Source organism: Cervus canadensis, chromosome 29 (assembly GCF_019320065.1).
Source record: "Cervus canadensis isolate Bull #8, Minnesota chromosome 29, ASM1932006v1, whole genome shotgun sequence".
Taxonomy (NCBI): domain Eukaryota; kingdom Metazoa; phylum Chordata; class Mammalia; order Artiodactyla; family Cervidae; genus Cervus; species Cervus canadensis.
The window spans coordinates 25812000-25824011 of NC_057414.1; the positions used below are offsets into that span (position 1 = coordinate 25812000).

The window sequence follows — 12012 nt, forward strand, 5'->3', positions numbered from 1 at the left end:
CCTTTCTAGGAGTTGGAAGGCTATCTTACTTAATGGCCCAAGTTATAGCTACCTTTCATCTTTGGTAAGCCTGTTCTCGTAACTGAAGAAAAATAAATTCATTCTCCAGGATTTTTGTATGACCACCTGCCCCATCTCCCAGCCAGAAAAGTTGCTTGAACAAACCCATTTAGCCTACCGAGAAAAGGATGGAAGGCATAGAGTCTCATCTTACTCATCTCTTGGACCTAGTATAGAGTCCAATAAACAATAGGCACCTAATAGATGCTAACTTGCATGCAGTGAACCAGTTGAAATAGTATAAACCTCAAAAAGAATTCAAGTAAGAGATTTGCAATTTTTTTAAGTAGAGAGAAGACCTCATTTAAAAAAGAAAGACTAAAAGTCTTCCACATGTAGATAAAATATTCTTGAGCATGCTGCTTACCAATAAGTGACTGATGCAATCAGAACCATTTCAGAAGAGAACTGTCTTCAGGGTTTTTCTTAGAGCAAGTTTAACATCCTTATTCCTCAGACTGTAGATCAAAGGGTTAAGCATGGGAACCACATTGGTGTAGAAGACTGAGGCAAATTTACCCTGGTCCTTTGATCCAGGAAAAGAGTTTGTTAAATAGGTGAATGCCCCTGACCCAAAGAACAGAGCCACAGCAACTACATGGGAGCCACATGTGCTGAAGGCTTTGGACCTACCCTCAGCGGAAGGAATACGGAGGATACTGGAGAGAATCAGAGCATATGAGATGAAGATACAGATACTGGATATTGTGATGACCACTCCAACAACAATAAAAAACACCAGCTCATTGATGTGAGTGCTGGTGCAGGAGAGCTGCAAGAGGGGGAGAACTTCACACAGATAGTGGTCGATGATGTTGGAATCACAGAAGGTCAGTCTCAACATGCTTCCGGTGTGGGCCATGGCCCCAGCAAACCCTATCACATATGAACCAAGCATCATCAGAGAACAGACCTGAGGGGACATGGTGACCGTGTACAGCAGAGGATTGCAAATAGCCACAAAGCGATCATAAGCCATCGATACCAACACGTAGCACTCAGAATTGACAAAGAAACAGAAGAAAAATAGTTGTGTCATGCATCCCACATAAGAAATGATATTTTCTGATACAAAGTCAATTAGCATTTTGGGGGTAAACACACAGGAATACCAGAAATCTATAAAAGACAAGTTGAAGAGGAAAAAGTACATTGGAGTGTGAAGGCTAGAATTCAGCACAATTAAGGTGATCAAGCCCAAGTTGCCCACCACTGTGAACACATAGATCCCTGAGAACAGGAGGAAGAGGGGGAGCTGAAGCTCTGATCGTTCTGATAATCCCACGAGGATGAACTCAGTCACCGAGGAGCTGTTTACCAGAGCCATTCTCTTCTGGGAAGCTGTCTGTGGAAACAAGGGACAAAATGTTTCAATTGATTATAAGCACAAGCATAGCTGATGGAAAAAAGTCTAGAAGATGAGCCAGTGCATGAATGCCCTCCTTTTTGCTTTTCTTCTCTCATCTATATGCCCTCCCTCCACCTGAGCCCTGCCAAGCTATTGACAATGTGTCAATGTCTCAATGTGACTACATCTTAGCTCTCCTGGGCTGATCATGAATCCAGGCTAGAGTCTGTTAGCATGGGCAGCAAGAATTCTGTCTGCACTCGGGAGATGAGGAGATGGAGCACCTGAATTGACTGCCCAGTAGCTCTCAGAAAGACCTTCCAAGAGCCCGGAGTACAACCTGAACCGACTGCGCCTCAGACTCTGAGAGACAGGCTCTCCTGTCCCACATTGTCTCCATTCACCCTGCCGCCCCCTCCCAACCAGATAAGAGGTCCGCACCCTGAGAGAAAGCCAAGAGTGGTCCCCTCTGTCTGCACCTCCTGCCTTGCTCATTTTAGTCCCTTCACTACATTTGACACCAGAATCAGTTTCAAGAGTAAAGAGGGGATCGGTACCTCTCAGACTGCTTGATTGTGAATTTAAAAGAAAGTCATAAGGAGAAATGGGAGTCACATTCACCTTCCTCCTCCCTGCCCTTCAGTCCTGGGCATTAAGCAATCTCTTTTTCCATTAGCTCAAAGGAGAAAATGGTGTTAGTGCATAGAGCAGACAGCATCAAGTTTTAGCTCTTCTGATTCCCTTGGTGCTGAGAATCAGAGCTTTTACAGACCCCAGTCTCCAAGGTGCTGTGGGACTAGGCCAAGATTTCTGTTGGTGGATTTTCCCAGATGGTATATGTCAACTTTAGGAGAAAAAAAAGAGCAACCCTCCTTTTCACCAGAACCCCAGCTGGTATATCATGGAGAACTTAGGGCTACTTGATGATCTCAGGGATCTGATTAGATACAGTCTCAATCCCTAGGTAATTTCTCAGTTATGTCCCTACAGGGAAGAAATTGGACTGTCTTTGTTTACAACCTGGATGATGATGTTACCTAGCATCTTGGGACTCAGGTGTTCACACAGACTTCTCCTAAACTCTGAGGATTTCATGTTGTTGAGTGATGAATTGAGATGGGGGGTAGGGCTCAGGTTTCCTCTCCTTTATTAAATCTTGGTACTTACACTTGACATTAAGGGAGGATGATCCCATACTTATTTTAACCACTATTTCCAAATTTGTAAAGGGAGCTTTGAGAATAGGACCAAAAAAAGTTAGGTCGGACTTGTAGGTGGTATGAAGAGCACCTCTGACAAAATGTTTCTAGCACCATAAGCTGCTCAGAACAGTGGAGACATTCCACCACCACCACAATCACAAGCACCACCTACCCTCAGTTCTACCAAGGGCTATAGACTGGCTTTTACTATAAATGAGATTAAGGTATCACTTATGCAAAGCAGCACTCACACATGTGCTCACACACACACACACACACACACACACACACACACCCCTTCACAAACTTACTGTATGGATGTGTGCAGGCCAAGGTATTAACAGGAGATGTACCTAAAGGTTTTAAATTCTGTAATCTTTCAGATGGCAAAATTGTTCTCCATGTCATCTGCTACATGAATATTCTAAGAAATTTTCAAAGATATGTGAGCAACTGCATTTGTAAGTTTCCACCGAGGATGCCTAAAATAATCCTAGATTGCTTGGAACATTCCTGATTTACATCCATTATCCCTGTATAATTATTAATAGCAAACCTTCTCACTCTCAAAAGTGTCTGGATTTGGGTAACAAATTATATGGTCACCCTACTAAAAAGAGCATAAGCAACTATTCAAATCCTCCTGCTCCTGCTGTCTCCTACTGACTTCTCTCCACTTTCTGACTAAGACAGTCTCTGTCTTTCACCCTCTCTTACCCTAAGAGTTCTCTTTCACTGAACCTGCTCTTCCTGGCCAACCAGTACTTTCTTGTCGGTAGATTTTGGCTTAAAAATGGGGAGGGCATTAACTGCAAGCTATTTCTGATTTATACCTAGCCCAAACTATACAACTTTACAGTGTGCATGTGTGGCAGGTTATTCTTTCCAAAGATGGCATTATAGCACATGCACACTTGCACACATGTGCACACACACACCTATACATACATCTTACATCCCACATGCTCTTAATACAAGGGAAGGAAAGCTGTCCTTCAATAAAGACAACTCCCATGGTGCCTATGCTTTTTAACCTTGCATCTAGGCAGGGACTTGGGATTTCTCAAACCAAGAATATGGCAGAAGTGATGCTACGTGACTCAGCCATGGAAGAATACAGCTTTCACTTCGCTGTCTGTCCCTCTCTCTCCTTCCTCCTTCTCCTTTCCTCCATCCTTCCTCCTTCCGCCTTCCCTCTTCCTCTCTCCTTACTCTTATTCCTCTTTTGTCATCCCCAGCCTCTCACTCACATTGGAACATCTGGCTTTGTCTCCAGATAAACCAGAAGGCGGAAAGTTTATGGTCATTTATCAAGTGCTGAGGAGGAACAGAAGCCCTCTGGACTTCCCTGGTGGCTCAGATGGTGAAGAATCTGCCCACAGTGCGGCAGACCTGGGTTCAATCCCTAAATTGGGAAGATCCCTTGGAGAAGGGAAAGACAATCCACTCCAGTATTCTTGCCTGGAGAATTATATGAACAAAGGAACCTGGCAGGCTACAATCCATGGAGTCACAAAGAGCCAGACACCACTGGACAACTAACACTTTTTTTGTTTTTCAGAAGCCCTCTAGAGATTGCATGCTGCATCAGAATGCATACTCAAGGGAAATTGCCAGGACAGTTCCTAGTAAAGGACTGGATTCTGTTTCCCCTTCACTACTCAGAGAAACTTTTTTCCAGTTCCATATTTAGATGATGTTTCTGAGGTTTGTTTTTATGAAGAAAATAGGTATTTCTCTTTAGTACATAATTTCTTACCCACTGCATTTCTCCCTCTTAAATAACAGTTTTGCAGATATGTGGCAATGGCTCAGCAATGAATGAGGAAGCGATAAACATCTCTGTTCATCAGAGTAGCAGTCAGTGTATTCACTTATTCATCATCCAATACATTTTTATTAAGACTAGCTACTTCTTGCAATCTTGCAAACTTTATATTCAGAAAAATCTCTAATATGGCAAACTAAGAATTCAGAATAAAGTATAAAAGTCATCTATTTGTTGATATTTGAGGGAGCAGATACTAAGTGAATTCCTGTGAGAGCAAAAGAGAATAATCCAGGGGGGTGCACTGGACCTGGGGTTTGTCCTTGGGGAGCTAGTCTATTTCCTGTGGCCCAGATTTGGAGTTTAATTTGGTTGCCGATGCAGGACACAGGAGATAAAGCCAGGAAATCAAGCAGGCTGGGAGTTTGGTACCATTATTGACTCATAATACTGGGTCCCAAAGGGAAACATCTCCCATGGCTTAATTATAGAAAGAAAAAAGTTCACATAGGAAGAGGCAGAGATATGTATCTGTCCTGGCCTTGGCTCTAAAAGGGCAGAAAAAGAGAGAAAATATCCCCTGAAAAGTTCCAACCACCTCTGTGTTTTAGGCAGAAAATCTGTATTACATATATAACAACAACAACAACACATCTTTCTTGGGAAAATACAATTTAAATCAAAATATCAAAGGATTTCCCCTGATAAATACCCAAGGATCATAAACTCTTAATGAAAATTACTAAACAAACACATAATAAGCCACCAGGATGATAATGAAAAATCACAATCTACAGAACCAGATCTGCAAAATTATTATATTTATCAGGGACAGAATAAAAAATAAATATATTTGATGTATTCAAAGGGGAAAAAATGAAAGTATAATGAAGGAAAAATCACAATTGGCAAAGCATATTTTTAAAGAATTTAAACTCTATTTATTGACCACTCTGTGCAGCTTGTGGGATTTTAGTTCTCCAACCAGAGAATTCCCTCCAATAAAGCTTTTAGAAATAAAAACATGATTGTTGAAATGAGGAATTCTTTGAATATGTTAAACAGCCTGTTAGACACAGGTGAAGAAAAAATAAGTAACTTGGATAGTAGAACTTATCCAGAAGTCAGCATCAACTAGGGAGAAGGGGGGAATAGCTATCATTTAGAAATAAAACACAAGAAATGTAGAAATAAATACAGTCTGACGGATATATAGAGCACATCTACCACATTCTAGACATTGTGTTTGGCACTGAAAATAAAGCAATAGTGGAAACACATAGTCCCTTTTCTTTCAAATAGGTAATTTAGATGGAAAAAGTAAACAGCTGCTTCTAATTGATTCTAATAATTAATCAATTCCAATAATTAATTGGAAATACAGTAAGTTTGCCAGAAAAAAGTTATGGGTTGCTATGAAACCATTTAATGAGGCGGGGGGAGGTGCTCTCCTGAATCTGGAGGGTCAGGGATGTCCTCCCTGAGGAAGTGAAATTCAGGTTTAAAACTCAAAAAGCAAATAGTGATGAAACTAGTTGTTTGTGACTGTCCAGCATTGGCACTCCTGCATTTGGAAACCCTCCCTTGTGTAAGTCTTGGATGGAGCCAGAACTTGGCCTTTTTCTGTGAAATCTTGAGAACATAAGACATGAGCTCAGCTCAGATATTCCCATGCTCTTTCTGTGACACAAAAAAGAGGAACAATTCATATTCCTTTTTGGCACCAAAAAAAGACAAAAATCAGTCAATCAGTAACAAATGTCAGGTGTTGGTGGCCAACAGGAGCAGCCAGCTCAGCCTAACCAGACAGATCTGAGGTGTAACTTGGCTGGGCTTCTACCACCTGGCTTCTCCTAGATGCTACCTGGCTCCAAAAACTGCTGTGAGATTCTGTGAACCACTTCATTTCCTGACAACTCCCTTTTTTGGAAGAAGTTAACCAGAATTAGTGTTCTGTTTGTAGTTAAGAATGCTGGCTGCCAGAATAGTGACTGGAGATTAATGGGGGTGTGGCAGGGAGTGGAGGTAGGGAAACCATTCCAAGCTGTGGGACAACTTTCTCATATCCCTGTGATGAAGGCAGACACACCCACCAAAATCACCTTTTAAAAGGGTGCAACAAAGTCTCCCTCAGTGTTTCTCTCTATTTTGAATGATTTTTCCCCTTCCAGGGAACTGTTGTGTCGATGTGGTTTAAAGGATAAAATGAACAAACTTTGCAGATTTCAGAGACCATTCTTCATAATCCTACATAAAGTTTTTTAAACCTTCAATTGTCCAATGACTCCTTTTTTCTTTAATAATGAATAATAAGCTCCTTTTCTAGGCAGACAGAAGTGCATTTGATTGTCTGACCAGCTTTTTTAATGTTTTGTGGACCATAAAAGCAATAGCAAATAATAATAATAAGGATTATGTTTAACATCTAAAGAAGGTAATGGCACAAAAAATATTTTTATTAGTAATTAAATTGCTAGTGTGTGTTTAAATTGGTCATTATTTTTATAAGGTTCTATTTTTCATGGGTTCTATGTTCACTTATTTGCCTTTGTGATTCTGTATAAAATCAATACAGAATAGCTTTGGAATAGCTTTTTGAAAGCTATTTTTCAGAAAATAATTTACTCTTAAAAATCACTTATAAAGTATTATAGAAAGTGTGTCTTTGGTCTGGCAACAGATCTTTATTAAAAAACAACTTCCAGTCATTGCATGTAATTATGGAAATGCAGGCTTCCCAGGTGTCACTAGTGGTAAAGAACCCACCTGCCAATGCAGGAGACACAAGACTTGGGTTCAGTCCCTGGGTCGGGAAGAACCCCTGGAGGAGGGCTTTGCAACCCATTCCTGTATTCTTGCCTGGAGAATCCCATGGACAGAGGAAACTGGCAGGCTATAGTCCATGGGGTCACAAAGAGTCGGACATGACTGAAGCAACTTACCTCGTACATATGCATGGAGATGCACAATCTGCTTTATGATGTGATTTTAGAAATGCATTGCTATTAGTCTTGACTGATAAGTAGAACTTAACCAAGAGAAAATCAGGATTTCTGGGCAAAGAGAATCACAAAAGGAAATATTAAAAGTCATATGAAGGGAAAGGAAAAAAAAAAAAGCATTGCAAATTTGGGAAATGGAAAATGACATTGAGACTCGAATCATTGTATACATGGCAGAGAGGGGTGAGAGGTAGGTGGGGTGGATTAATGATGGAGGTAAATTAGATCCTCTTCCCTCTCTGACTCGAGAATCAATTGAGAAGTTAGACACAGAAGTCAGGGGGGCGAAAAAATGCCAGCTTTATTCCTGATAAAGTTAATTAGAAGACCGAGCGGGGATGTACATCTACAATAGGACCTTATAACTCCCTCACTGCACACCATAGACTAAATTTATGAATCCAGGTCTAAACTGAGCTGGACAACAGTTGGTGTTCTCAACAAAGGAGAAGGGTTGCAGATGGAGGAGATGAGCAGAGATTCTGAGAATGTGCATGTCTTAGCCAGAAATGAGAAGAGAGGCCTAACAAAGGGGGCTGGGCCACCCTGAACAACATTATAAGTCAATTTTCCTAATTTGTGATTAGTCCTGTAAACCATTCACTCCATTGGAGTGAAGTAGGGGCAAATAAGGGGGAAGAGAAAGGGTTGCTTCTTCAGTTACCTGTATAGGACATAGAGTCTTCTCCCTACTAGGGAAGGTGAAGCCTCAGAGAAGCTAGAATCACATTTGGGGTGGAAACCAGTTAGCACCAGAGTTTGTAGTTGATGGTGAGCAAAATAGGAGAGTTGACATCTCCAAACTTGCTTCTGACTTTTGGTAAAGAGTGTAGGAGATGGATGGGGCTGGAGACCAGGGAAACCTGAACTCAGGTGGTGGGAGGAAAGTGCAGCATGTCACACATGAGAAATAGTCAGGGAGAAAGCTGCTCTTAGAAATTTAGAAAAGGAAATTTAGGATCCTCAGATGAACGCATTACTGCTTAAAAAAAAAAAAAAAAAAAAAAAAACTCTTTGTAATAAGGAAACAGTGTTGTCCTGTGCAGCCAATAGAAACATTTTACATCATCCCACTGATCTTACAACTCCTAACATAATGAGTATAGCCATTAAAAATCATGATTTTCAAATATATTTAGTCACATGAAGAGCTGTTTACATTGTGTTACAGAATGAGAAAAAAAGTTATAAAATCAAACACTATGACCACATTTGTTATTGTGTTTGTGGATATATGTGTGTGTTGTTTTTGCAAATCAATTTAAGTCATCATAGGTACACACACACAAATTTCTGAAAGAATAAACACCCAAATCCTAAGAGTAGTTAGTTATCTCTTGATGGTAGGATCATAGATTTTTTTAATCTTTTGCTTACTGATACTTTTACATATTCTTACAACACTCAAGCATTGCTTCTGCAATTTTAAGAAGAATTATTTTAAAAAATTAAAAACAAAACAGTGCATAATTTAACATTTTAAGATCTCACTCAGGATTTGTTCAGCATTTACCTACACCTTCTGTATCTGCCAGGCATTAAGCTGTCTGCATGTGTTAGATCACCTAACTAGGGTTGAGACTATAACCTCAAACATTTTCTGGATATTTGACTTCACAATCCATATCACCGTAGCCCAGCAGGTCTCACATATGGTTGTATTACTGACCCTATCAAATCAGTGCATTGGATAAGGAAAAAAGTCTTTGGCACTCTTCCTTGACATCTCTTTTTGGTGAATCATTTCAAGTGAGAGTGAATGCATGGACAAGTCCAGCTCTGAGGCAGCAAGACCTTGGACTTGGCACAGGGTGCATATACATGCATCACAATTTCTTGCACATGCAGATTGAGCCTCTGGAAGGCAGCGAGTGGCAGGAGTGTGAACACCAGAGTCAGCCAGTCTAAATTCAGTTCTTTACTTCACCACTTACTATCTGTACAATCTATTTCAGGTAAGTTCTTAACATCTTTAAGCCTCAGTTTGCCCATTTATAAAACAGAGAGAATCATTTCATATGTTATAGGAAGTCTAAATGAGAACTTGTATAAAATGTTATTGTTTGTGTTTGAGGAACATGGTCCCATGAATCTTGTGAGACTCTTGTCCACCTTCATTCTCAAATCACAGTCATTGCAAGATGTGAAGAAGGAGGTAGAGAGACAAGGAGTCATACCCTTGAGGAGGCCAGACTGAATGGCATCTACAACCAAACTGTGGGGTCAAATGTCTCGGGGCTGTTTTTTCTCCCACTCCAGGCCTGGTTCTTCCTTTTATGTGGTCTCACTAGTCACTGATCAAACCTGGGAAACTATCGTGTGTGCAAGTAAAAGGTGGTGAGAAATGATGCTAAGGAACCGTTATGTTTGGGACACAGAGCATTGGCCTCTTCACAGAAAGCAAGTCTCACTTATACATACACAGGCATCCTCAAAGAGCAAACATAAATGACTACAAAGATGAGCATTCTTCCATTAAACAGCTGCTTGCAGAATCACATTAAATAAAGCTCATTTCACCTAATATTCATATTTCAAGGTTTTTTTTTTCATATTTCAGTTTTAAACACCATGTGTCTCCACATAAAACCAGTGCTTGGGCAGGGAAAGAACAGAATAAGCCAGATTGTTTTGCCAGAAGGTAATAAAGTGCTCAAAATCTAATGTAGATATATTGAAAGGTCATAAGATTGAGTGTGAGGAGGGTGGCACTGGACAAACCTGGGACAAATTGAGCATCAAAGTAAATAATGATAATAATGAATCATAACTCGATAAAATTAGAATGTATGAGTCCATAATGATATAAATGAATGAATGAATCAATGAATATAGAAGAAATAAGGGTTCTTCCTGACGAAACTACAAAAGTTTGATGGAGTTAGAAACAAATAACAAAAGTTTGATGGAGTTAAAAAATCTCCATTTTATAACCATCAGATTAATAGAATCAAGCAAGCACCATCAGTGGATGTTAAAAGAAGGGTGTGAAAGATTGAAAAGGAACATCACACTTCATGGTCTCAAAATATCTCCCCACAATTTACTTTTAAATACAACGGAAAAAGTAGCAATCTTCCCCAATAAATTACCAATAAACTTGCAAAGTTTCAAGAACTCTGTGTTATCAAATGTCCCCAGATTGAGATCAAAGAAAAAGGAAGCTTTGCTCTGAGGAAATGGTGCTATGCGAAGTCAGCAAAGAATCAGGCTGTGATCTTGGTAACTCTTTTCTAAGTGTATTAATCTTCTGAACACAATCATTTGAGATTATGGTCTCCATTACTCTGGGGGAAATGGGAGCATGAATGATTCATTTCTATATTGTACAAATTTTTCTTCAGCTTGCTGTCTCTGGCATATTAACTAAAATGGGGAATACGAAATGAATGCCCAACTGTTAAATTTCTCTTGAAGTCCTATGTTCAGTTGGGTAGTGAAAGGTTGTTGCTGAACAATAAGACGCCGGGATTCTTGGCCTCCGGAGGAGACTAATTTAATCCGGGGCCAGAGACAAGGCTGGATCTCTCAGAGCTTTTGTGTAATAGAGTTTTATTAAAGTATAAAAGAGATAGAGAAAGCTTCTAACATAGGCATCAGAAGGGGGCAGAAAGTGTACCCCCCTGCTTGTCTTTAGCTGTATGTTATATAGTCACTAGCAGTCTGTTAATGAAAAGAAAGGAATGTCTTAAAATTCACAATGGCACCAGATAATTCATCCCAGGCCATGAAACGATTGACTTGAATCTTGTAGAAGGGCAGATTACCACACAAATAGTTTCATTTACATAGATTAGGGGAACAATATCTGAGTATAACACACTGGTTTGTCAAGTAGTTTGAGCCATTTGGCAGAACCAACTTGAAGACACAGTCTGGGGTACATTAACATAGCTTAAGACAAACATTTCCATAAGAAAAAATGTATTGGTTAACTCCAGGTTTTGAGAATAGTTAGCTTCAGGTGAAACCAGGTGTCATGGCAACATAGCATTTTAAGAGAAATCTCCTTTTAAATTTGTATAGAGAAGGAAAAAAAATCTCTAGTTTGTTTCCTCCTGCCACTTAAGAAAGATAAAAATGTCTGGCACTTGCAGCCTATTTCCTCCTTTTGGAGACCCCTGGCCTTCCTGCCTGTTACCCTCTCAATAGTGGCTTAGAGTTTGCTGAAGGTATTCATTTTATAGAAAACTATAAATTTTACTATTAGGAGGAGTGTGAAGTGGGGGTTTGGGCTTCCCCTGTGGCTCAGCAGTAAAGAATTTGCCTTTGATACAGGAGTCACAGAATTCCATGGACAGAGGAGCCTGCTGGACTAGAGTCCATGGGGTCGCAAAGAGTTAGACATGACTGAAGCAACTTAGCAGCAGCAAAGTGGTGGTCTACAGATAAGGATAGGGTCTGGCTTCCACTACAGATGCCGGGTGGCATGTGCCTAAAATTAGGGGACAGGAGTAAACATAAGAACAACATAATCAAGGGCTTCCCAAGTGGCTCAGTGGTAAAGAATCTGCCTGCCAATGCAGGAGATGCAGGTTCAATCCCTGGATCGGGAAGATCCCCGGGAGGCAGAAATCTCCACCCACTCCAGTATTCTTACCTAGAGAATTTCACGGACAGAGTAGTCTGGCA

The 12012-nt window shown here is 40.3% G+C and overlaps 1 protein-coding gene across 1 annotated transcript; it reads right to left on the minus strand.

Annotated features, from left to right (window-relative positions):
- Window positions 1-454: 454 nt before the first annotated feature.
- LOC122431041 (olfactory receptor 8B4) lies at window positions 455-12012 on the minus strand. Its single transcript, XM_043452082.1, has 2 exons — window positions 11981-12012; window positions 455-1405 (listed from the first exon to the last, which is right to left on the minus strand). The coding sequence occupies exon 2, from the start codon at window positions 1385-1387 to the stop codon at window positions 458-460; it is 930 nt and encodes a 309-aa protein (XP_043308017.1). The 5' UTR covers window positions 1388-1405; window positions 11981-12012; the 3' UTR covers window positions 455-457.

What these genes read in the sequence shown, in the direction of transcription:
- LOC122431041 (XM_043452082.1), bottom strand. Translation starts at nt 1,387, where the DNA reads ATGGCTCTGGTAAACAGCTCCTCGGTGACTGAGTTCATCCTCGTGGGA.